At 45.9% G+C, this 26,708-nt stretch overlaps 2 protein-coding genes across 5 annotated transcripts; both read right to left on the bottom strand.

Annotated features, from left to right (window-relative positions):
- Window positions 1-8: 8 nt before the first annotated feature.
- Window positions 9-5,715, bottom strand: nadk2 (NAD kinase 2, mitochondrial). Of its 4 annotated transcripts, XM_049019854.1 has the most exons (13): window positions 5,656-5,702; window positions 4,927-5,535; window positions 4,410-4,498; window positions 3,743-3,831; window positions 2,954-3,035; window positions 2,777-2,860; window positions 2,504-2,640; window positions 2,312-2,399; window positions 1,995-2,147; window positions 1,819-1,874; window positions 1,683-1,736; window positions 1,448-1,571; window positions 9-1,363 (listed from the first exon to the last, which is right to left on the bottom strand). In XM_049019854.1, exons 2-13 carry the CDS (start codon window positions 5,116-5,118, stop codon window positions 1,225-1,227), a joined length of 1,287 nt encoding a protein of 428 aa, XP_048875811.1. In that variant the 5' UTR covers window positions 5,119-5,535; window positions 5,656-5,702; the 3' UTR covers window positions 9-1,224. The 4 variants fall into 4 exon arrangements, with proteins under 4 accessions (XP_048875811.1, XP_048875810.1, XP_048875812.1 ...); XM_049019853.1 differs by having other exon boundaries at window positions 4,927-5,715; XM_049019855.1 differs by having other exon boundaries at window positions 1,995-2,132; window positions 4,927-5,715.
- A 600-nt stretch (window positions 5,716-6,315) lies between these two features.
- LOC125746170 (ran-binding protein 3-like) lies at window positions 6,316-16,381 on the bottom strand. The gene is given in 12 exon segments (XM_049019859.1): window positions 6,316-8,117; window positions 8,633-8,753; window positions 8,995-9,116; window positions 9,740-9,827; window positions 9,952-10,009; window positions 10,144-10,542; window positions 10,545-10,632; window positions 10,715-10,768; window positions 12,695-12,766; window positions 12,858-12,888; window positions 13,097-13,155; window positions 15,823-16,381. Coding segments are annotated over 12 exon segments (1,452 nt in total). The 5' UTR covers window positions 15,857-16,381; the 3' UTR covers window positions 6,316-7,791.
- Between the last annotated feature and the right edge of the window lie 10,327 nt (window positions 16,382-26,708).

The raw sequence follows: 26,708 nt of genomic DNA, 5'->3' as shown, positions 1-26,708 counted from the left end.
AAAACAGCTGTGTTCATGCTCTTTATTAACCAATCACAAATATTTGCATACAAGCAGGGACATCATAGTCACATCAGGAAAAAGTATTGAATGTTTCAGCTCCGATCTTCTCAAACAATACAGTGCATTTTACACCAGCCCCCCACGCACATGTGTGCATGCACATACACAAAAACCCTAATCAAAATCTTTCCACTGCTCCAGAAACTAGCACCCTTTTCCCCAAGGAGCAGGTAACACTGCCCGGATGGCTGTTAGAGGTTAAAGTGCATTTCAAATGCATGCCGCCCAGTAAATACTTTGTGATTGAACAGTCCACCCGCATTGTGCTGCTAACCTGCTTCGTGATATTTCGCAGCAGCAATTTGGCATTGCAAACTTTCAAAAGCTTCATAAATATAAAAATGACAGGAAAGGAACTACACTCCCCCCCCCCCCCCCCCCCAAGTGAGCATTTCACCATCTACCCTCCACCCTGATATATTTTGCAATGTCTGGTACAGAATTTCACCTCCCCACAATACAAGTGGCTTCACAGCCACAGCAGATCCTCCTCACTCCACAACATGTTCTCCAGAATCATCTACAGCAGACCTCTAATTTGCTGTGAACGCAGAAATGGTCACATGCTGTAGAAGACCAGAGAGGTAAGGGTCTCCGGGACCTGGAAGACATCCACTCAAGTCCTGATACGGCAATGAGTTAGAACAGTCATCTGTACCTCAACAAGCTGGAGTAGGAGTGTTCACTATTGGCTGGGGTTCGGCTTGGCCCAGGCTGGAGGCAGCACCTCTGAGATCGACAAGGTGGGACCAAGGACAAGACCAACTTCACCTGAGCAGCTGGAAATGACGTCTTGGTCAGGAGTGTCCAAGTATTTGTAGGTTGTTTTAGGTCGTTGAACTTCAACATGGACACGGGATACATTTACTTAACCTCCCTGGATTGGCCACAAGAAATGGATTCTGACTCGGTAAAAAGGTTAATTGCAATTTAGCAGCCCAACCCCCAGATGATGGATCTGGTCATTGGGGTCGCTTCCATCGAGAGTAACAGAAAAAAATCCACTGAAGCAGAGTCAATGAACTGTCAAAAAAGGAGAAGATGAGAACTGATTTCCCCCAACTAAATACAACTAAAACTAAGGCAACACAGACAGATGGGCAACCCCGACCCCCACCCACCCCCTCTACAGCACGCAGGAGCCCTGCAGCAAACAGCGGCTCAGTCTTTCAGCAGGATCGTGCGGAGCTGGTCTTCTTCATTCAGGCTGATGGTCGCTATGGCTCCGTCGTTAAATTCGAAAGACATTCCACCGTCGACCACCATGCAGGCGTCCCAGCATCGCGACCGCACACACACCCTGCCGAGGACACCGGGGAGAGGGCAGGGTTACTCACACACGCATGTGGCACTGGCTGAGCCCAGACTCGGGGCTTCAACCCACCTACTGGCAAAACCCCTTTGCCGGCTAGTAGAGTAGACCCTGTTCACGATGGGCTCTCGGATGCTGAAGAACAGCCGGTTCTCCTCTGGGCCGAACATCAAGGATTCATTGTACTCCTTAGTGACTAACACGAACAATGATCACAATAAAAAATGTTAATGATATTTTTAAAAATGAATTATTCAGCCCTGATTTTATACCCTAGCTTCCACAAGTACTAGATTAAAATACTCACCCGTTTCTACAAACTCCTGTGTTAGTGGGACATCCAGACCTGCTTGTGTTTGGCCTGTAAACAGCAGATGATATTAAAGGTGTGACCTTCAGCCATTCCAGCAATGTGGAAACACACCCAGTGACAATGAACATACCAATGGTCAAAACGTCCTTCACCGTCTCCTCAAAGAGCTTGTTTATATTGTAGGACCTGAGTACAGAAAACAGTCATGGGCTGAACGTGACCCTGGGACACAATCTGAAGGTCCCGCCCACATCTGAGTGTCAGCCCCCTTCCCTCAAAGCCCGATGCTGGAGACATGCTATGTACCAGGCTTTGGATCCAGTGCCGGTGCAGACACTGAGCCCAGAACTCTTCTGCTTCTCCCAGGGTCCGTCATCTATGGAGATCTCATAGTACGAGGCCCTATGAAGTGAGAGGGTGAGATGAGGTTTCAACGGTTTTCCCCTGTGATGGAGAGATCTGGAAGTCAGGGAGGGAAGAAACAGTGTGGGAGGGGCAGGGGAGGGATGGATTCATGACAACATGCCCAAAAAAAAAAAAACCGACGACCATAAAAACCAACGTGTAAGGATTCCACAACAACGATTATACAACATGACGACCTGTGCCGGATACAACGGTACCTGGAAGAGAGAGATTCCCCAATAAAGACTTCATTGAGTCCTCGAACAGGGAGAAGGTAAGGACAGGAGACAGCACCATCCTCTCTACCTGTCCAAAAAAAAAGAATCACCTGAAGGCATCATCAACTTCTGAAGGAGTATCATCTGTTTTTGTAAAGTATGCACAGTGGGCAGGGTAGAAACAGGCCGTACGGCGTTGGGCCTCGGTGGAAATTCTATGGGCCTGGTTGTGCTCAGCGAGGCTCAGCTGTTGCTCATGCAGGTCCACTGGGGTTGGGTTGATTCCCGTCCCTTCCAGGTGCAGACGGAGTCTGTCGCGCCATTGCCACCTGGATGAAATGGGAGTAAAAATTAACAAATCTTAGTGAAGGAAGATCTTTGTAAGTTCCACCCCATTACTAGGGAATATTACTAGTTTGACTAGGTTGACAGATTCTCCCAATGCAGGTCCTGAGGTGCACCTACCTGAACTCACCCTTCCGCAGTTTCCTCAGTGCCTCGGGGAAAGCGTGCGTGTAGCAAACCGGCAGGCAGAGATGACCCTCGGATCTTCAGAACAACGCAGCAGGAAAAAGAGTGAACTTCAAATCAGGGCTGGAAACCGATTAGGCGTTAAGAAGAAGCTACGGGAAACTTCCTCACCTCTCCGGGTCCGTGTTGACGCCCAGGACAGGCTTGTCCTTATCGAAAACCTTACTGGCCACCAACAGCATGGTACCATCACCTGCCAATAGGGTTAGAGCAACCGTCAGTCCAGCTCACACTGCAGCTCGTAGAGTCCGCAAACGATCAGGTGGAGCCCGTAACTGCGAAGCTGACTAGCACCACGGCCCACATCTCTGATAAAAAAAAAAATGAGCTCATTCAGCCAATATTATAACAGAACATAAATTACAAAACAGATTTAAATCTGTAAGCAAGGTGTCACTTTATTAATACTCCATTAACAAAAGCAAGGGGCGAATGGATCACATTTTAATATTCTGATAGAGTAGTGCTTAGTATCATTTTCTATTATCTGGCGCAAAGATAAACTGTGACCTTCATGACAGGCTCACCAATGATGAAACTTCTCACACTTATACGCACAATAATGTAGCTCCCAGGATGCACCGCCACACTGCCTGTGGGGGTGTATAATTCAGGACGTACCCACCATGCCAATTACTATGACGTTAAGTCAGGACTCTCTTACACACACCTAGATTAGTATCAAAGTCAGAGAGCAACCCAAGAGCTTAAGGACTTGCACACACCTCATGTCTAAAAGCAGGTCTACCTGCCCATTAAGTGGTCGCATCTGGAATTTCCAAACCATAGCAAAGTTTACAATCTTGGAAGCTGACGGACCAGAATTATCCATCTCCAGACTACAGGCATGAAAAACAAGCAGTCTGTTACTGGTGATCGTTAATGCGGCCGTGGAGGTACCTCCAGCCGACACGATGGCGTCTGCCCATCGCACGGCTTCTTCGTCATACTCCCGCCTGCGCAGGACTCGCACCTGTATGCCTTCCCTCCTGGGGAAGAGAAACAGACAGCTGGGGGCACCACTGCGGGGAACCATGCTCCTAAATCAGGCCTCCCCCCCATCTCGTTAACCTTCTACCAAAATGACCCCTCCCTCAGTCACAGCGAGATAAACACACTTTTACATGTGCTCATCCTTATCTGAATACACCATAACCACTACCAGCTACCAAAAAATGAAAACAACCATTCCGGAATTAAATGTAAAAGCATTAAACTTACGGTTTAGTGTCCGATATTAATTATTGAGGGTCTATCTGTTATTATCTAAGTCATACCTCTGTGCTACCTATGATATATATCAATTGTAGGGTATAGGCACATAGATTTTTTTTTTTTTAATTCAACTTTGGAGTTCATTTTCTCAAAACTTTGTTTTTGTGGGATAGCCCACTTTACCTCTCAAGGGCACATTTAGCAGAGGGGGATGACTCTGTTTAATCACCTTAGTGAAGGTGGTTGCCTGTTCTGGTGGTTTTAATTAGTTACTTGTGGAGTTTCTCAGAATAGCACTGTACTGACCGCCCACAGGAAGGTAACCAAAACGACAGCCCAGCCCACAACTTACTGCAGGCTGTCCACGATGTGCTCCACATGGACAGTGTGCACGTTGTGCCTTTCCAACAGCCCACTGTAGCTGGAGCCTTTCATGGCAAGCTACGGTGGAGGAACCAAGGAGGAAGAAATACAGAAGTGTGCTCAGTGAAAGGACTAACAATGACAGCATTTACTCAAACCGTAAAGAGGCACAATGCAGTGAGTTTAGGGGGGTGGCTGACATGGCAGAAACCAAGATCAACTTCCTTGTGGCAAACCCCTGAAGAAAGGCTGCCACAAGATCTATATGGATATGGAGGTTTTAAAGTTTAACCACAATAAACCATAGAACTCAACACCTTTACTGAGTTGCGTTTGAAGTAGGATGTCAGAGGATTGCCACTATAGTCCAGGAACAGCTCAACAATTTTCCAAAAAAGTAGAATGAAAAACTAATTATATGACTATTGGTGTTTTAGATGGCAACCAGCTAATAAAAATAAAAGATTATTACTAGACACTAAAACCGTATTTATCGTATTGCTTACCAGTTGCTTTAAATCATCCTCAGAAAGTCCCGCATATCGGTATCTCTGCAGCTCAAACTCATATCTTGTTGTTTTGGTGACTACGGCCACCTTCTCGGGCTTAAACTTGCGTTCCGAAAGCGCTCTGGCCCCCCAAAGGGAAGCGACGCGCGTGCCGGGGCGCAGGGGCTTCAGCAAGGCGCGATATGCCATCTCCAGGACAGGCTGCCGAGAGGCGTCCCTCCTCCGGCTCCGCTTCCTACGGGTCACACCTCTGCTGATCGCCGTCGCTCCACCTGGCCATGTCCGGATGATGTGCGAACAGGTGCAGCTCACGTGTGCAGAAACAAAACCAAAAGAGCGTCAGACGAAAGAGATTGCGGAGAGGGGGGTAGCGATGAAAGCTGCAGTCTATTTCTGATTTCTGAACGCGATTGATCAAAATGGGTTTGCACAACTATATCTCCTCGGGAGATGTATTAAAACTTCGATTTCTCATTCCAGGCTGCAACGGGGTTTGCCTGTCAGCTGGAAGTCCTTGACCGCTTGAACATGCCTGTGTCCAGTTCAGCTGTCCTTTCCTCTAGTCCGCGGCAGGTCTTAACCGGAAAAGTCCTGAGAAACCGTGTGCTGAGATGAAAACACAAACACGTCACATCCTCCCCCGCTCCCCCCGAAAACCGTCACCGCCAGCCCCTGGTAGCAGCAGCAATCATACGCCTAATTACTGCCGTCGGGAATGGGAGTCACCATGCAGGAGCCAGTCGCCATCTTCCAGGCGCCCCGTGCGCATGCGTGGTCGGTGTGGCTCGGGGGCGGAGCTCTGGGGAGTCCTGCTAATCACCGGACCTCCTAGATGCCAATGAACCACGTGACACTGTTGGCTGGCATTCGGGTGTCTTTGGTGTCGATGCTTTTCATAAGGGGAAAACCAGAAGAGTCGCGCTATAGAAATTCCAGTTATTTGGCTGAAGCTGCGCTGCTGGTACTCCCACGTTTTATTTAAAATCATGTACAGAACAATTCAGTCCAAAAGCAATAGGTTTGGTTTCAACATTGGTAGGAACAAAATCATCCCCCTTAAAAACACACAGCACGCTCATAATATTGTGTATGGGTGAGTCCTTGCTGTCCCAACATACCCAAATCTACGCCCTTGAGTCAGTCTCGTGACTGCATAAGCTGTGATTAATTGTCTATAACTGTGTATAAATGTATTCACTGTGTGCAGCAATAATGATGAAGTACCGAAATATAGTGTATTATAGCAGTCCGAACAAAATTTCAGATATAAAATATATTTTAAATGACAGCAGTCTAAGCCATAGATGCTAATAAAGTGAGTTTCCTATTAAGGTGCGGACATGTAAGACGTTACATAAATGGGATAACACCAAAGACACGCTGAAGTAAATAAAATATAATCATTTAATAATGGAACAAATGAACGGAAGACGACGTTTTAACAAAATATATAGCCCGCAATACTGAGCATATGGAAAAAGGTTTTTAGGATTTTATAATTAAATTCATTCTTATTGCAACAAACTCGTAAATAAAAACGGAGACTTAAAAAACGCCAGATGAAAGACGATAACTACCCTTAACGAAACAAAAAACTTATTTCTGGTTACGGTAAATTTTACACAGAGGAACATAAAGCATTCAAAATACGGAAGCTACAAATAAATACCAGTGACCAAGACTGAATTGGAAAAAAATGCTGCTTATGAATATAAATCATATAGATAGGAGGTATTAAAAGAGTCCGCAATCCAGACAGTAAGAATGATTTTGAACACTGAAGGCCATAAACAAAGGCTGTTTGTATCAGCGAAAAATGAATACAAATAAATTGGTAAATGGTAAATGGACTGTATTTTATATAGCGCTTTTCTACTCCTACAAGTACTCAAAGCGCTTTACATTTCATGCCTCACCTTCACCCATTAACACACCGCTGACGGAGGCTGCCATGCAAGGCGCCAACCTGCTCACCTGGAGCAATTTGGGGTTCAGTGTCTCACTCAAGGACACTTTGATGGGGTCAGGAGGAACCAGGGCTCGAACCTGCAACCCTCCGGTTGCCGAACAATAGCACTACCTCCTGCGAGAACACTCATTCACTTCAAATATGTACAGATAATAATTTCATTATATTATTTTAACATATTTTTACATGCTTTCAGTCGGTATGAATGGCATTAATTTATATAAAAAGTACAAATGTGTTCAAATCACTACTCCCCAAAATTATTATTGTACAGGACAGTTTCCTATAAGCACATGGCATGCAGGCATGATGCCACAATGGATCATGCTAGATAGCAGGAGATAGTAAAATAAAATAAAAAAATCTGTATACACAAGTACTTAAATACAAGCATCAGCTGTTAGCTAATGTCCCGGTGCGAATTCTGGAAAGCCTGCAGAAGGGGGTAGCACAGTCCTCTCGGGGATCACCCCAGGCCTGTGATGACATCACTGAGATCACACCCGTGATGACATCATCAGGATGACTCAGAGGGACCATTGCACTTCCTGTCACACCCACCTGCGAAATCCATATGGCCATGTCAAGGATTCTGGGTAACGGACACCACACTGTACAGTTACACTGCTTCATCCTGAATGATAACCTTGCTGCATTTGTGCAAGCACAGGTAGAAAAACATATGGTTTTCATATTTGCCATGACGCTCTCCCACAACAGTGAAACTTGGGTTCAGGGACCTCTGGGGAACTTCTTGGGCTTAAGGGCCTCACTCATGGCCCCAATGGTGAATCGATTTCCCTGTCGGCCATGGGATTCGAAGCGGCGACCTTCCAGATCTTCAACTACTGAGCCACACACTGCATCATTTCCTGGAATTAATGGATGGCAGCCTAGTTAATGTGAGGCGGGGATGGAGGCCCACACTCTGCCCCGTCCTCCTCCCGCTTCTCTGCCTGCCCCGGCTTTGTGGCGTCCTCTCCGTCCTCATCCTCCGCTTCGCGGTGCTGGGAGCGCAGGGCGATGAGGCGGTGATGGATGGCCACGTACAGCCGTGCGGCATCCCTGGCGCCGGCCTGCACCAGGAAGACGCGGACGGCGTGGCTTTCCAGGTCGGTAGCCGTCACCTGCAGGCTGCAGCGGGAGGCGCGGCGGACGCGAGTTTGCGGCCACAGCCTGGAATTGAGGATAAGCTTGAGAGTGCCCTGGTGTCTCATCACTGCGGGAGTGGGGAGGGGGGGGGGGGGGAGTGAATGGGGCGGGGGGACACACACATCAAAGAAACATCTGTAAAAAAAAGTCAGGAATTGTCAGGATGACGCATGATAAAACCAGCAGCACTGACAGGGGGGGTAAATAGGCAGCGGGAGCTGCAGTGACCCAAAGGCTGCTTCTACAGCGACAGCAGAAACCACCAAAACCTCGATGAGAACCAGTGTAACGTAGCAGGTTAATACCCAGTGGGCTCCCAGGCCCTACAGCTGCCACTACAGACTCCACAAAAACAGGCACAGCATCGTAGGAGGTGTCCCGTCTAATTACTGCAATTACCGTCCTACATTTAGGTAGTCAACAGGACCATTACAGGTCATTAAGTCACACAAACAGATATTTCATGAACTTATTCTGAAATTATTCTCATAGATAAAAGGCAACAAACATCTATTATGAAAGAATAGACATGAATTTCCATGGAGTCATGAAAAATACTCTGTGAGTATTGAGTGCTGTTACCTAAGCGTGACTGCAGCCGGCCCTGGGAAGCTGTCACCATGTCGTTCAGCCGAAGGATCCCCCTCCCCCTCTCGCTCCATGACTGTGTCCCCCTCTCCAGCACAAACAGCTTACAGGTCAGCTGGGTTGGGACAGCGGTTAAGCCACAGTCAGTACATCCGCAGGTATGACTGGATTAGCTCCACCATAGACAGGCTTTAGTATAACGTATTACACACAGCCTTTTGCTACAGGTTCTCCAGATGGCTCGACAGAAATGCTCCACTTGGGATTAAGATTATCAGCCTTTTCCAACACTTTTTTTCCTACTTTTAGGATGCTGCGGTAGAAACAGCATGTGACAGTTTGCTGGTGCTCTGTACCTGTACAACGTTGCTCTCCTGCTCTTCCCCAGTGACCACCTGAATGCGCTTGAGCAGACACCACCCCCTATGGGCGGCGGTGTAGGCTGCAGCGGATTCCTGAAGTGTTCTCCCCTCAGACACTGCACACACACACCATAGACCATAATGTGCTTGCTACTTACAGCCATAAGGTGGCAGTGTGGTGCTATGTGATTTTTTTATTTTTATAAAAAAAAAAATTACAAAGAAATTAAACCTTGGCTAAGACTTAATAATGGGCTTCTTGGTTCTGCCTCGGGCTGGAGTCTTAAAAAAACACACGAATCATTTTGCTGACTGATCTTTAACTGTGTCTGTTTCGTTGTGTTCATTATTTTACACAGCTAGGGTGACCTCCCAATGTCGGGGGGGGGGGGGGGGGGCAATCGGAGCTAGGAAAGGCTCTGTAAACTTCTATTTCAACCATTTCAATTAAAAAAAGATCCAGAGTTCTTGCTGTGTGTTGATTGGTCAATCGTGTACGTGTCACTAATGTTAATGTGAAACAGCTGAATCAATCTTAACTAAGGAAACAAACCAGTAAAAGTACAAGCAAACCAAACAATTTAACTGAGCACGTGTTTAAGCCTTTCAGTTTTAAAGAAGTTTGTAAAAGTAGCCCATAGTGCCCCCCCCCGCCCCCGACATGGATTATCTGGTCGCACTACATGCAGCCCACATCTCAAAATTAAGCAGGAGGAGAATTTCAGGTTGTTAAATTTACTTGGGTACGAGGGCTCTTCATCAGATAGTTCAGAGTCAGAGCAGTCCGAGCTGGAGACAGAGGAGTCCTCGCTGCACTTGGATGGACTCTGGAAGACAGAAGACGCACTGACTCCACTGTGCAGCTCAGACTGAATCGTAAATCTGGGCTAAATCCTTTCAGTCTGTCGGTAAATTAGCCCAATGTCGTAGAAAGATGCGGAACATGCTCACCAGGACTCGTTCGCTCATATTTTCCCCAAACACAAACGGGATTTTGTCACGGAGAATTCTGCAAAGACGAAACCCAGGGCAGGTTAGCTACACGATGCAACACACACCCTGTGTTTGATTCCCGAAGGCCATGCAGGTCAGTGTTCAGGATGGACGACCCCTCACGTCTTACCCCCCGACTGTAATGCTCACCGTGGATCGCACGGCATCAGCGGCACAGTCCTTGCAGAACTGTCCCAGCCCATTTCTACCACAGCCTGTCCGCTGGGCCCTAGGCCCATCTGCGGGAACAGAGAACAACGTACAGGCTTGTTCTGCAGGTGGCTCTGGGCCAGAGTGGGCGTGGCCAGCCTCTCTGCAGCGTAAACATGGAAGCTGGATAAAGACATGCAAGTGAGAAAAGTCCTGGCCGCTGCAAGAGAACTGACCACCGCCAGAACTGACTCAAACCAGTTCTGGAACCTGATTGGTCTGACTTTGGCCTCAACCCTTCCATTGTTTCTCCATAGACCCTGCATCTCCGCATTCAGCCCTGAACTATTTGTCGATTTGTAGATCAGGCTTGTATCTGGGTCAGAGGGGGCCTTACCTCAGGCAGTGGCTGGTAAGGGGAGCTCCATGGTTGGGGTGCTGGGAGAGTCGTGGGTCTCAAAAGCATCCTTTGCTGGCCTGGAGGGGAACCTAGTGGCAGAGCTTAGAGGTGAGTGCTGAGTGAGGAGCTCGTTTAGGAGCAGGGAAGCAGAAGGGAGGGTGGGGAGCTCACCTGAGGCAGGAGTAGGGAAGGAAATGGAATTTGTCCGAGTTCGTCTCTCATAGCCTGCCAAAGGCAAACACAGGAGAGCAGCTGTGTTGAGTGTGTGTTGGTGTTGCATAATCAGTCAACATGGCTTCCAATAAGCTTTTTGTGGGGAAGGCGGGATTGATCAGATGTAATCATAGCAACCCCCTCCCACACCCTAACCCCCTACCCAAAGTAGCACTGCTGCACCCCCCATTTAAAACATTAAGCATCTATCAAAGATGTGTCTAGAACCATAGAAACCCCACAAACCAGAAAAATACAAACAGGGAGCATGAGATGCTCTGAGAATGAAGTGCACTACTGATGGAAGCACTGCTTCATGGTTCCTGTTTTCTTTTTCCCTATCTTTCTATAATTATGGCATTACCTCACAGGAGCAGAGGCAAGAAATTCTGTACAAAAGTGCCTGTGTGTTGTGTTGGGTCACAAGGACAGCAGTCGTAAGCAGTTAGGGCAGAGACGCCTGCATGTCTGGACACGCTGTGGTTTATGAGCTTCCATGTAAAAACAGCATGACCGAGCGGCTTGAGCTTGTCAGTGTGTGTGTTACTCAATCCTACAGGCGGGGGATCAAAGACAACCATGGAAGAACAGCCGAGAACATCACAGAAGATCACAGATTAACTCTACAGAACATTACAGGGCACCACAGAACACCCGGGAACAACATAGATCATTTCAGAACTCCCCAGAAGAACACCTGAAAACATCCTGCCATGCATTAACTCTACAGAACATCACAGAATACTGAAGAACATTCTGCCATGCATTAACTCTACAGAACATCACAGAATACTGAAGAACATTCTGCCATGCATTAACTCTACAGAACATCACAGAACACTGCAGAACATCCTGCCATGCATTAACTCTACAGAACATCACAGAACACTGCAGAACATCCTGCCATGCATTAACTCTACAGAACATCACAGAACACTGCAGAACATCCTGCCATGCATTAACTCTACAGAACATCACAGAATACTGAAGAACATTCTGCCATGCATTAACTCTACAGAACATCACAGAATACTGAAGAACATTCTGCCATGCATTAACTCTACAGAACATCACAGAACACTGCAGAACATCCTGCCATGCATTAACTCTACAGAACATCACAGAACACTGCAGAACATCCTGCCATGCATTAACTCTACAGAACATCACAGAACACTGCAGAACATCCTGCCATGCATTAACTCTACAGAACATCACAGAATACTGAAGAACATTCTGCCATGCATTAACTCTACAGAACATCACAGAACACTGCAGAACATCCTGCCATGCATTAACTCTACAGAACATCACAGAACACTGCAGAACATCCTGCCATGCATTAACTCTACAGAACATCACAGAACACTGCAGAACATCCTGCCATGCATTAACTCTACAGAACATCACAGAACACTGCAGGACATCCTGCCATGCATTAACTCTACAGAACATCACAGAACACTGCAGGACATCCTGCCATGCATTAACTCTACAGAACATCACAGAACACTGCAGGACATCCTGCCATGCATTAACTCTACAGAACATCACAGAACACTGCAGGACATCCTGCCATGCATTAACTCTACAGAACATCACAGAACACTGCAGGACATCCTGCCATGCATTGACTCTACAGAACATCACAGAACACTGCAGAACATCCTGGAACACTTGAGAAAAGCACACCATGGAATATCTCTATAGAATATAGCAGAGGAACATGAAAGAACACTATGGAATATTCTGGAACACCCAAGAACAGCACAGAACATCCCGGAATACTACAGAACATCTTGGAACATTACAGAAGAAGACCACGGAACACTGAAAAACAGCACAGAAGTACACTCTTTCATCTGAGCAGATGAGACTGGCTGACCCATAACCCATTATTGGCTGTGCTTGTTGGGTGTGGTCTGCTGCATGTCTCACCTTTTCTGCACCTGGGCCTCACGGACGGGAACGTTAAGGACCGCCTCCTCTTGCATGCACTGGCCCCCAAATCTGGAAAAACAAAATGAAATGGGAAGTCACTCTGTATGCCCCCCGTAATCCCATCAAAGCCCACTCACATGGTGGGGGTCGATGGTCTTACCTGCTCCTTCTTCACCGTCTTCAGCCCACCTCTACATAGGCAGAAAGAGACCATAAACACCAGTCTCCATCAGACATCCAGTCGATGCTCAGTGACATCTAATGCGCTTTATGCTGTCTGGGGGTTTTATGGCAAACTATCCTGTAATACTGTCTTCAGCACTAGGTGTTACACCTTTTTATGTCAAATTTTCTTGAAAACACAAAGCTCTGGCAGCCATTAGCATTAAGGGGAATTACCTTCTGGGTGGGGGGGGTCTTCTGGAAGACGAAGACAGCGGGTGCGATCACAGGTTTCTCTGAAAAGTGGAAAAAAACTATTTCAGGGAGATCACTCTGACTCTGCGGAGCAGTCAGGCCTCAGGGAGAGGTGTCTTCATGACGGGGGGGGGCAGGTTTAGAGTTAGACCCAGCATCATGTCAACCTCTGCGGGCTGCCAACACCATAGTTCCCATCAAGGGCATTACTTTGGGTTAAGCATTGGGGGGGATTGAGTTCACAGCCCATTTAAGGGGGTCCAGGGGGTTATATTTGCTGATTTTCATTATTGAGGGGTTAGAACCCCTCCCCATTCCCCCATAATCTATGCGCATAGTCCCTACATGACAGAAATCAACTCTCCATCCCAGAAACTTTGTCTATGAAAGTCTGACACCCATCTCCAGATAACGCTGTACAACGTTGAGTTGGCTCTCAGCGGAGTCCGGCACGTCTGTCTGCCATAATGCCTCTGAAGGAGGGCCCTGACCTTTGCGGGGGTGTCACATGTGCCAGCGAAGGACAGTTATATCTCCCAGTACCATGTAGCGCCCAGAGAAATTCACAGGCACCAGGAAGATGGAAGAAAGAAATGCAAAATAAACTGGTAAAAGCCGACGGTTGGTATTTCAAACGTTACACACTGACACTCAAACAGAGACAAGAGCAGACAGAAAACATGCATCATGAACGTGTGTCTTCTAAAGCAGCACGGTGTCACATGACAGAAAGCTGGTTTCCAGTGACACCTCTGGTTGCATAAGATCTCTAGTTGCTTGAAAATTTAGCAGAATTTCATTTAGATTTGGTGGTTTGCTGTAAACATCTGAGCGAAGGGGGGGCTATGATCAGAACTGCTCAGAACCGGACCGTACTAGCGGAGGGGCAGCTGACATTGTGTGCTTATGATGTAATGTTCTTTATGGCCCACAGACAGGGAGGCGGGGCAATACAACCGTGTTTTGCATGTGGCACGGTGACATCACACAGAGGCCTGGGAACCGGAGCAAGCTGGCCACAGCAGCCCTGGAGCGCTGCCCTCAGCAAGGTACCACTAGGTGGCGCAATGCGTCCGAACATAATGAGCCTGGATTGTACGCCACTTTTACTCCAGACTGCTGCTATAGAGCTTACTTTTGCTTCTACAGTGACTTCTATAACATGCCTAGTTTCCATTTAAAGTTCAATTTTCCATCTGCCATGGATCCTTCTCCCTTACTCTTTAGTATCTAAAGGCCCCTGCGAGAGTCTGGACTTCTCTGCGGAGTTTCACTCGGCTTCCTGCTTCTGACTGACAGGCCCAGGGCAGGATGAGACCAGGCTGCACCGGATGCAACCGAATCACTGTAGAGTGTGCAGTGCTGGAGGAGCGAAGGGGGCGGAGCATCCGTTCACTCCCCCTTAGGGGAGCCCCCTTCCCAAGCAGACCTGTTTGGGGAACCTGTTTGGGAGATCACACACCTTGAGAGCTCTTCACAGAACGTCCACCCCGCATGACACACAACTACACGGCAGTAAAACAGGCAAAATCACCTACCAGAACAATACAAAAGTCCCACAGAAAGCTGAACCTTTGCACATCTACAGGAAGGGAGGGTGCTTATCGTTTACTGGCCACACCTGGCACACTGTAAGAAACTCTCACTTACAGTCTACTGCCCCCACCAGTGTGTGACCCACGCCCCCCCCCCCCCCCCCTCACCGGGGTCTGTCACTCACTCTGTCTCCTGCTCAGACCAGCTGAAACCCCTCCTCAAATGTGGGTCAAAAATATAGTGAGTGAGGCCCCCGTCCCCTTCTCCTAAGTGGGTCAGTTACAGTTGGTGAGGCCTCACATCACTGTCTGTCACTGTCACTGCGCAGTGCCAGATGACACTGTAAGGACAGGGGAATCTGTGGAATGTGACTCTACATGGGCTGGCCAGCGTGGGTCAGGTTCTGGCTAAGGAATAGCGCGGAGCACCACCATCAAACACACTTCAGTGGTCCACTTGATCAAAATGCACTGTGGCGTTTCCATTCCAGAGAATTTGGGAAGGGAAGTCAGCCCTCGCACCAAGCAGTCTCTCCGGAAGCCCAGGCAGATGAGCTGTCTGGGTGGCTTACGGTCTCTGTTCTGCGCGTTTAATGGCACTAAATGAGCAGATTCTCAAGCGGACATTGAAAAGCATATTTATACCAAATATACATAATTCATTAAACTGCTGAGCCTCACATAGGACACATAAGAAACAAAATGCTGCCTCGCAGTCCGCCTTGATAGACGTAGAAACGACACGACACGTAACTCAAATCTCCAATCTTCACAACCAGCTTCCCTTGTCCAAAGCCAGCTTGATGATCGGCTTTAGCTTGTACTTATTTTATAAAACTCCAGCGGTTGCAAAAATCTTTTGAAAAAAGAAAAGTTTCACATGTGCAGATACTGCAGGATCGTCATCAAGCACCGCATGAACGCCTTCGTTTCAATGAGATAAAAGCGCATTATGATTACAAGCAATGCAACGAAACTATTCTCTATGAGAATAAAAGCGCTTGTTTCTAGCGTAACCCCAGGGTCCAGAACAAAAATCCAACAGCTAATGGTTGGTATAATTAGTCTAAATTGTCCTGGGTGTCACGTACTCCACCACCGCCATTCAAGTCGGTTTGTATAGATCTCAAGTGACAGGTCAGCAAACCTGAAAAAGTCGCTCTGTAGCCCTACCTCTGGACACGGCGACGTGCCTGTCCGCATCCATTTCAGCGGCCGGGACTCCGCAGGATCTCCGGGGTACAAACTCCTTTATCGAAGGAGAAGCCGATGGGTTTGTGCGCTTCGGAGCGGAGCCTGAAAGGGCGATATTAGGACAGACCGCGCCGTCGATGCCCGAATAAAGTTCGTTATCTCTCATATTCACACAAAAAAGAGCGCCTGATTAGAGAAACTGCGTTAAAAGTAAATGTAAAAAGTGAATAAAAACCACTGATCCTTAGTGGTAGACGATGTCTGTCCGTCATCCACAGCATAAGCTGAGACCAGAATGTGACAAATTGAAATAAATTCTGTAAATCCAGTATTATTCGGTAATCTTTCTGTTCGATCTTGTTGGCAGGAGACGTACAAATGAATGGGTAAAAACTGGACTGTGTGCCATGCTTTCCCGATTTGGAAGCGCAGCTTGGAGACGTGGGTGTGCGCACGGACACCTCACACATGCTCCGAGGCACCAGTCAGTGCCTCCTCAACAATAAGTATGCGAAGGATTTGTGGCGTAAAAGCGTTTCCTGCATTACATCTGTCTGCCGTTTCAGAGCCGCTTCACGTTTTGAGGTGTAACTTCGTCATAACTTTGAATGACTTCCTACCGATTAATCGAATCAAGTGGAATTATATAAACAAAATTTGACATGTGTACGTCATATGTAAATCGCATTTCACTTGGTTTTACACGTCCATTTAACCACGAGTGATAACTAGTTTAGTCCATACGCTCTTTCCTACCAGTGCAATGCAAACCCGTGAGGATGATCGTGAATTACACTGTGGAAGAATTATCTGTGGGCCATTCATGATTGGGGAGGATAGGAAGTCTGGATGAATACCTACATGGACGGGATGGGACGCGTACCACGAGGTGGCAACACTAAATGAAACATGGCAAGTACAGTACTCACAGAAAGTACTAGGATGCGTGCTTAATTTTGTATAAATGTCGCAAATGTATTGGATTCATAACAAAAGTCCTTTAACAAGCAATATCTGATATATCTGCACATATCTTCCACACAGATATTTTCCTTTTAATGACATTTTTTGACTGAATCGTTCTGTTCTCTTCTTGCCATTTTGCTATTAACTGCAATTGCAGTCACTGGCTCCCAATGGGACACTAAACACAAATACTATAATTTGGGTTTCAATTTATTCCTACTTGAAATTAATATTTTACTTAAAACTACCTGTTGATTTTAATGTGATTATAGTTTTTTGTAAACAAATGAGTGACTTAGTGATTTTTGTTTTAAAAAACCGACAAACTTGCAATATTTTTACTGAATTAAAAAATCATCCCAAGACTTTCTCTGCACACTGTATGGTTGCTGAAATCCCCCGATCAGATTCCCTGCTTCTATTCATCCAAGCACAGAACTGCACAAGACATCAGCCTTCCTCTCAATGGCTACCGAGATCAATGTTTCTCATGCGGGTGTCCAGACCATATTATAAGCCTGATGATATACTGCATTCCTGTCTGCTTCCAGACAAAATTCATCATGCCATGAAAGCCGTACAAAATCAATGTGTAAAAATATTGTGCACTATTATGTATTAACGACACATTCTAGAATACCTAAGTTTAATGTCTGAAATGGTGTCGTTTCTGGGAAATGCCCAGAAGCTGCACACGTGTACATCGTTTATAGATATGTCTGTTTGCCTGCTCCACATGTGGCACCCTACCAAGGTGCGGTCATGTGACATCACACAGCTGGAAGACTGAAAGGGGCCTGAGCTACAGTATGAGCACGCTCAGTAGGGGCGAGTCCTGAGCATGCTCAGTAAGCGAATGTGGAATTTTCCACTGTGGCCACACAGGGGCAAAGCCTTCTTACTTATAGTAAAACTGCAGGATGTATGGGTGTGGGTGTGTGCGTGCGTGTGTGTGTGTATGTGTGTGTACACATGCAAGCATGCAAAGTTTATCTTAGTATGTGAGCCCTTCAGACCCAAATACATTTCCATAAAACAACATTTTTCATTTAAAACAGCAATGATTTAAATTTTCCTTTGGTGGCAACTATCAGTTACTATACAGATACTTTTTTTTTACCTTTCTTACATTCTTGGACTCTGTGTATATTTGGTGCTGCTGTGTCCTTTTCATATGCTGACTTAAGTCTGGTCTCGAGTCCACGTACGAATGGGCTTGGTCTTTAGGGTCCAGTCTTTACTCAGACACTCGTAAGTTGAACAGCCTTTCTTAGTCTACACCTGTAACTGCACCCCCAAAGGCGGATTCCAACACAACACTGTTAAACATACCAAAATATCCAGAAATCAGGTGACTAAAATGCCTGAGCTTCTGAATGTCCACAGGCAGAGGTCCACATAGGTTTGCTGCTTGCGCCTTTTCGGCGTGGACCTTGAAGCAACTAAAGAGGCTATTTCTGAAAGCGGGAACAGTCCCAGTTAACATTATACAGCATAAAAATGTGCTACAAAGAGGTTCTCATGGGGATCGTTCTGCTTGTGACTCCTTTAAAAGCACAGCACACGCATATTACTGTAAGGATTCATTACATGCTCAGTTATCATCAGAACACTTGTGGGTTGGGATATTAACCTGCTAAGTCCAGAGAGGTGGTTCCAGAAAGGTGAGCAATCACCCATCAGCTGTAGGGTGGGATCTGGTTCACTCCTAGTATCTGAACAAATTAGTGTCTATGATATTTACAAAGCAAACTTGCGTTCCGTCCTGCAATCACCCTACCAAAAACGAAATACAACCGTGAGCTTAAAAAAACACTTGCCAATTAGAGATAATGTACAACTAAATTTAGATTATTTCTTGGAGATCGGTGCTTTAATGGTGCTGGGATTTAGTAGCCAAACAGACCTGAAGCGAATCAATCCGGTGACATTCTGCCACCTACTGGTGAAAGTAAGGAGGCAGCCCCGTGGTAGAAGGAAAGTTATCGAGGCACGTAAATGCAGTAAACATGGGCAATAAAACCGAGCCCGACAACATTTGAGGTGCGAGTCAGACCGTCTTAAAAAAACTTTTGTTTTTATTGCTTCCTTAATTTGCGAAGCCGGGTTTTTAAAAGGAGTTCTAAGGATGCAGAAACTTACTTATTTGGCAACATGGAAGATTGGCCATTCAAATGGAAATACCTGTCCGTGTGCCAAAAAAGTGCGGTGTTTTACCGCGAAAAGCGGTTTAAATTGAGGAAGGACCGGAGCGTTGTGAGTTTAATTGGAAGCTCGGTGACTCTTTCGGCTTCAGTCCAACAAAATAATAAAGCCAGAAATAAAAGAAACAAAAAAGCGGATGCAGGGTTTCCAATAACAGGCTGCCACTCACGTAACGCTCGCAGTCTTAATGACTTCGACAGCATTTTACTATTTTATGTACTTTGTGACGCCTCCATTTTAAAGAATGAAGGAAGTTAAATGTATTATAATGATCTCCAGGAAAGGAACTTGAGCTTGGAAAGACATTCCTGCTCTGTAAAGACCGGAGTCTTGTATGGCTTTGTCCTTAGGTGGTTTTCCGGTTGTTCAGCAATCTTACAATGGTGCTGTGACTGTAGCTCGTCCATTATGGAGATCCACGGGGATAAAGCTCAATCATGGCCAGCTTAGACTGAGGTCTAGGCCTATGTATGAAGCAGACATACTAATACACTGTCTGTAGACAGTGCCGGTTCTAGATCATTTCAATTGGGGAACCAGACAGGGGACAGTTGTTCTGTTAGGGCGTCCAGCTACATTTGACCTTAATGTCCTCCAAGTATAACACTAGATTGGCAGCATTAAGAAGCGGAAAACAATTTTGATGTTATTTATGCAAATATTTGCAGTTACATTTGACCGTTTTTACAAATATGTAACTCACTCTGATTCCAAGTTTAGCCTGTTTGGCTTCTACAAACTTTATTTCTTTATGAATTAACGTTGCTTTTCACCAACCGAAGCGAATCGACCATCCGGCGCACCTGCGTTAAGAGTCCGTCAGGAAAATGTGCTTGGGTTAGTTAGCACATATACATATAAATCCTAGTTTAATCGTGTTTCTGCTGGCAGAAGGCTACGCTGAGCAGTAGGTTGCTTCCAGGCTCAAAATTTCTAAGACAGCAGCACACAAGAACAAGGTGAAGCAGGAGACACTGGGAACGACCAGAAACCAGCCAGGTAAAGGGTGGAAGCAACGTTCTAATGCCAGAAATGACCGTCAATTTATCCAACAGTGCCTCATGAATCGGAGGATGACACCAAGTGACATTCAAAGGGAACCGGAAATATTAAGTGCAGATGTGAAGTTCACTGATAGGACAGCTCGTATTGGGATCCCGTAAAGCAAGGAAGAAGCCCTTCATTAATGAGAAACAGAGAAATGCGAGGTTCGAGTTTGCAAACACATACACATACATATATATACATATACACACAGACACCCATAAATTGAGAGATGACTGAAACAAAACATTGTACTGTGGTGTCAATTTTTTTTCGCGGCTGTATATATGGATGTGAATGATAATGCTATTAATAATACATTTATATCAGACACAAATAGCACATGTATTTAGGGGGGCATGCATTTTGTCACAGGGGCAGTGTGCGCCCTCCCCTGTCTGTAGAGTATAATTAAGTAAAGGTGAATTAGCCAAATCTATATACTCGTCGCTCAAATCAGTCCTTAAATAAAGATTTTCTGCTACTTAAAAATCTCGCAGACAATTTTCATTTAACACTTATACGGAAGATATAGAAACAGTTAAATTTCGGAAAAAAATAAGGAGACATAAGATAAATAAAATGACTTACGCGTCTTGTTGTATGTATTGCAATGCAATGCACGTGTCATTACGATTTTACATATTACAATATTCGTTACTCTGAAGCAGTTCATCGTCCAATCGGGCTGGAACCTGTCCCAGAAAAGGAGCGGGGTACACTTTACACTGGAAGACATTTAAGAAGGAGAGAGAGGGGTAAGGAGAGATCGCTGATACCGCACCCACCGCAGGACGAGTCACCCCCGAGATGAGAACCCAAGTGCACCCGTGCGGTGGGTGATACCTCAGCACCGCAATAGTTCGAGTGGAACAGAAAAGTGTTACGTTTTCCAGGTGGCTGGAGTGCCAAGCCTGTCAGTAACACCCAAAAAATTTCCTGAAAGCTGGGAGACCTGCTTGCAGATTAACTTCTTACCCAGAATGAACGGGTCTTGCTTAAAAGCCCAGTCTAGTAGAATAGCTCCTGATATTCAAGAGATTCAAACTAGCGACCTTCTGGATGGCAGTATAGATTCCTAACCTCAGAGCCACCGCTCCGCCCACATCACATTTGCGCATTTTATAAAATCTGTGACATTTAGTAATTTTCCTTTATTTTATATCGCCAATATATGATGGATAGATAAATAATCAAACAAACGGTAAGAAGTCGCGATTAAATTTAACCTGCGTTCAAGAACACGTGAATGAATGGCTTTAAATACGCACATTCCCATTCTCGCCACAGGGCTGTGCTATACTTGCGTTGCACTTATGTTACGGCAGCGAATAAGGGTTTCGTTAGACATGAATAGGAGTGCAGGGATTTGGAACTCTCTGTATGTGAACGGAAAGCAGATGCAATATTTTAATTGCCCTTGATTGCTGCTGTCTGAGTAAGATCTGAATCTGTTGAAATTATAGCATGCAGGGAAAGAGATTAATGAATATGACGAATTTTCTTTGAGAAATCATATAGTTAATAAAATATACTGCGGTTGGATTTTCCATGTGATGTACATGCCATATTTAAGGGTTTTTTTGTTATTAATTCATTTTTAGTCCGAGTCTGTGTCCAGAAATGGCAGGAGAATAGCTAAGATATGAGGGAAGTCAGCATTTCCTGACAACCAAACCTCCCCTAAGCCACCAGATCTGGGGCTGACAGTGACCCCATGCCAGCTCTCATGTTCTTTCTGTTTTTTAGGGTGTAAATACTGGACCCCTAGTTCTGCTGTCACTGGTGGCCATTTATGTCTGATGCTGGTAGAACAGCTATTTCTAGGGGACAAGTTATTCGGCAGTTACTGATGGCTAATGTCCTGACTTAGGTCCACAGGTGACCGGGCAGTAAGTGCTGGGCTGAGCAGGGACAGTTCACTTTGGTGTGAGAACAGGCAGCTCACCTGCTCTCTGCCCAAGGCTCCAGCCTGGTGCCTGGTCTGCTTTGAAGTCTGATCCATGGGAAACCCAGGGAACAATGATGCGGGGGGACAATGGAGTCTCAGTGCTGCGGGTCCCCGGAGTGGCGTTGCGGCTCCCAGCGCTCCAACACACCCCTGGTCTGGCCGTGCACACCAACCAAGGAATCAGGGCAGGACAATGAAGGCTGGATTGGTTTACATGAGCATGGTGGGGTGGCGTGGGGGGTACTGCTGGAAGCCAGAGATATATACTGGTGGCACTGTAAGCCATGCATAGGGAGTGACATCATTGCATGCAAAAGTCGCCCTGGACCATGAATATTTCAGTATTCGAAGTCAGCATCTGATCTGGTGACGAATAGGGATAGAAAGGTGGTCTTCATGAGAAGAGGGAGCTGACAAAGGCATGTGTTCTGGGAGGATGCTCCTCTGAGCTTCCTGCTCCCGGTGTGACCTCGCACATTTTATCGGTCGTGAGGGGATTCCGAGGCGAGACCTCGCATGTCAGCACCTTCCTGGCACTGGCTATGTGAGCCTGGAGGCTGTGTTCGGGCCATTTCCTCTGCCAAAGCCGTGTGTAAATGGTCTGTTCTCTTCCCTGGCGAGTCTCTGGGTGGCATCATCCATGCCAAGATGGATGACGGATCATTCATGGCACGAAAACCGGCCTTTAAAGAAAAGGGTCCCCCGAGAGGAAATCATCTTGGGAATCACAAATGAAGAAGGACCACCACAGGCCGGGCCACTAATGATGAGGAGCCTCCTACAGGGAGGGTAGATGTGGATCTTTCTTCCAGGACACGGCGCCTTTGGAACTCTGTGAAGAATGAGACAGCAGCACGTCATACCCGTGGGCCCTGGTGCTCAGCTTTTGTGTTTGCAAAATGAATTCATTAATCTGTCCCTTTTCAGAAATTGTGAATAGCTGGAAGGTGACTTGTCTCTCAGACCAGTTCAGCGGTCGCCTCTTCGTCAATCCTTCCGGACACTCCGGAACTATCTACAGCCCCGGTGGGTGGAGTTTGCTCAGGTCAACAGGCAGAACAGCTGAAACTGAAAAATGAAATGGATTTTTTAAGCCAGGTTGAAAGGTGAGGGATGTTGTAGAGAGAACCTTCCAATTACAGAATCCAATCCAAACAACAGAATCCTACCTTGAAATCCTGTCTTAATTCATACCTTTTCAAAGTTGCTGGTTCTGTTTGACCCTGTCACACACCTTGGCTGCACTCTAACTGTCTGCTGTTTTATAACTTCTTTATTTAATCATTTCATAATTTTTCAAGTTTATTGTTTCAAGTTTATTGTTCCTTGATTGATTTAATAATTGATTGTTACTATGTGTCTTTTCATTGTGTGTTGCTGATTGTTCGCTATTGTGTGTTGTTTGATTTTACTGTCAGGCATCCTTGAGTAATTATTATTATTATTATTATTATTATTATTATTAATAATAATAATACTAATAACAATGACAACAACAATACCCATAATAATAATAATGATAATAAATGAGCTGTCCCTCAAAACTCTTCTCACTATCCACTTCCAGAGTAGTGAAAATGAATTGTGCATAGTGTAAAGGACTGTTCTACAAATTTTTAGTTGCGACATTGAACTTGACTGTCACCTGCCACACTCCCATGACCTTCATTCACCAAAGTTTCAGTTATGTGAGTTATGTCATCTGACACAGGGTAACAGCCTGTCAAGTCTGCACCTGAAATGCTGGTCTTTGAGGACAGACCCCATGGTTTCAGGAACCACCCCAGTGGTGAGTTCCACTTTCAGCTCCCACACTTTACTGTGTATACTGTATAGTCCATACTGACGTCTGCTAGTGCAAGTTCAATGCACATTTGGGATGGGGTTTTGGGGAAGGGAGAGTGAGAGAGAGAGAGGAACAGAGAGTGAGGGTCTTTGAGTTTTCTTTCCTTCAGATCTTCGGTCAAGACAGTGCCACAGAAAGGATTACCAGGCTGGTTCGCCCCAGAGGGGCAGTTGGCGCTCAGCTCATGTTGGCGTTTGTGCCAGGGCATCGCGGGTGCCCTGCATGCGAATGGCGCTCTGCTCGGCCTCGGCACAGCTCTGCTTTGCATATAAACAGGACACAGGCATTCAGAAGGAAACTTGAATTTATCTGCAGGAATGAAGAAAAGAAGAAGAATCAGAAGAAAAGCAAAGTCCCTCAAAGAAAAGAGGTCCATTCTCACTGCTGGGACGCCCTTCAGATGGTTGGTACTGAGCCCAGGGCATTAGCATGCCCCTGTCGCACACCCCAAACTGAGACCCTGAAAATGGCCTGTTTGTTTAGCCAATCGCCAGGCCTGGCACAAACCCGTAGCCCATAAGAGTCCTCGTATGATACCTGTTCTTTTATTTGTCTTTCCTGGTATCTAGGAAACGTTACTGGCAGAGGATATGTGTCTTTCATAGTTTTCACCCTTTCATTTTCAGTAAGCTTCTCTTTGTAGCTCTTAGAAATCCGAGGGATGAAGAGCTGCTAGTCATGTCTGCAGCTCCAAACCCTGAGTTTGGCTTGAGCGTTTTCTGCGTTCAGGCCTTACTGCTTTGAAAACTGATATTTCTTACAAAACATTAATTCTTGCAGAAAAACATTCATGACTTTGTCGAGCTCAGCTTGGGCACTATTTCATATTTCCACCACCCTTTCTCCTCTATTCATGCAGTTCCATTAAGCCAAAGTTATCTAGTTAAATTCCAGTGCAATGTTTAGTTATTATTTTCAGTTATGAAACAAGAAGCCCTCCAAAAATGCACTGTGTTAAATGTGAAAGGCCAACAACTGAGCCAGGTCAACGATGGACTGAAGGGTGGACCTGTGGTGGCCGGCCACAGAAATTCAGATGGGTTGAATTGGATAAAAGTTAATTATAGTTTGTGTGAAAGAAAGCATGCTCTGAGACCATGGGGGATATTATCTTACACCCTGCATGTATTAGAATAAAATGTACTGCAGTGTTTTACTGGCTTGTTGTGTCACCCAGGAGCTAATGAGCTAACGCCTTATTGGAGTCCTGTTCCGTGTCACAGTTCTGGCTGCTCTGACCTCTATTAGTTCAGAGTAGGCTGGCCCCATTCAGACTGTGTTTTAAAGAGACAGTACCTGTCCCCTTTCTAAGTCAACGTGGCAGAGGGTCTCAAACAAAACAGTGTGGTCAACGTTCCAAAGTGCAAAGTGATTTTAATAGTTTAGCCTGAAAACTGATACGGGTTTGGCCAGATCTACTCAGAAATTCACTGAAACCAAGACTAGATGCTAAAAATTCCATGGTTTCTAATGTACGTGGTTTGGAATATTCATGAGAAAGAGAGGTCAAAGAGAGGTTGAAAAGAAAATCGAACCACCGGGAAAGAGACACGGTGGAGCCGACAGAACTGCACGAGCATCACGGAGAGAGTCAGGCAGAGGATGACCTGAGCTGTACAGCAGCAGGAGGGCAGGAGAATCTGTTCAACAGGCCACACACATGCTCAGTCATCTGAATCACTGGGTCAGCTTGTGGGGAATATAAGCAACTGTCCTGCCAGCCTTACGTCGCGTATTCTGCATCTAAGAGAACGCTGGAGCTTAATCTTCAAAGACAGAACACCGAAGACGCTAAGACTATGAAGGAAAAACCACAGGCCGCAAAATTGTATATGGGCTATGGCAAGCAGTGAGGTACCACGTGTTTGCTAAAGTGATCTAGTTGGATCCTTGCTTACGGGTCATTCATGTGCAGTATTGATCTGTGATAGATGTCACCAGGATTTTTATTTTTTTTGTGCCAATGAGCAAAATGACCTCATGCAGAGATAAATATTACCAGTGTGAAGAAAGAGGACTCTCTGGAGTTTTGGGAGTCTAGATGCAGCAACAGTGGAGTATCTGTCGGCCTGGAAACTGTAAAATCACAAGCACTGATGACGACTCTTTACTTACTAGACGAGCTGAGGCCAGTACACAAGCATTAGAACTTGAAGAGTACTCACCTGGCGTTTCATGGGGACTGCGAGGGAACTTGTGCGGAACTTACTGGGAGCTGAAATTAACTCATAGGTCGCTCACAATGAGCTCAGGGAACAGATCGCATTGTGACCGCCGGATGAAATTCACAGTGCCCTGATGGCCACACAGTTTTCATTTGTCGCTGTCTGGATTTAGGTTTTTCCCATGAATGCTTATAATGTAGGAAAGACTATCTACAAGGTGAACTTGATGGCCATGGTCACTGTGATAAATGTGAAGCTGCACCTGTTCATATGTAAATTGTGAAAAACAACAGAGACAGCAGCACAAAGCGACATTTTTTTTTGAAGATGAAGCCAAAGTTGGCCAAGGAAGCAAAGGGCTAACAGATCATCGGATGACCTCAACCCAGCGGGCTCTTGTCCAAAATAATCACTTTAAAGACCTTTTTATTTCACTTCTTCTTCTTTCCGCTCTCATGCATATGGATGCCCACCCCCACCCCCCTGAGGGAATTCCGTGTGACCCCCAGGAAATATTCCTTGTTCAGATTGGTTCACAGAAGTGACTCTGACAAAAAACACAATAGTTCTTTCAAAGTAAACTCTTCTTTCCACAGACTACTTCTGCCTCGTGAATTGACTCGGGCGTTTTGTGGCTGAAAAGAGGTGCCCAGCGTCAGGTCAGTGTCGTTTGCTTCTGTACTGTCAT

This window comes from Brienomyrus brachyistius, chromosome 7 (assembly GCF_023856365.1).
Source record: "Brienomyrus brachyistius isolate T26 chromosome 7, BBRACH_0.4, whole genome shotgun sequence".
Classification (NCBI taxonomy): domain Eukaryota; kingdom Metazoa; phylum Chordata; class Actinopteri; order Osteoglossiformes; family Mormyridae; genus Brienomyrus; species Brienomyrus brachyistius.
This window is presented reverse-complemented; position numbering and strand designations above follow the sequence as displayed.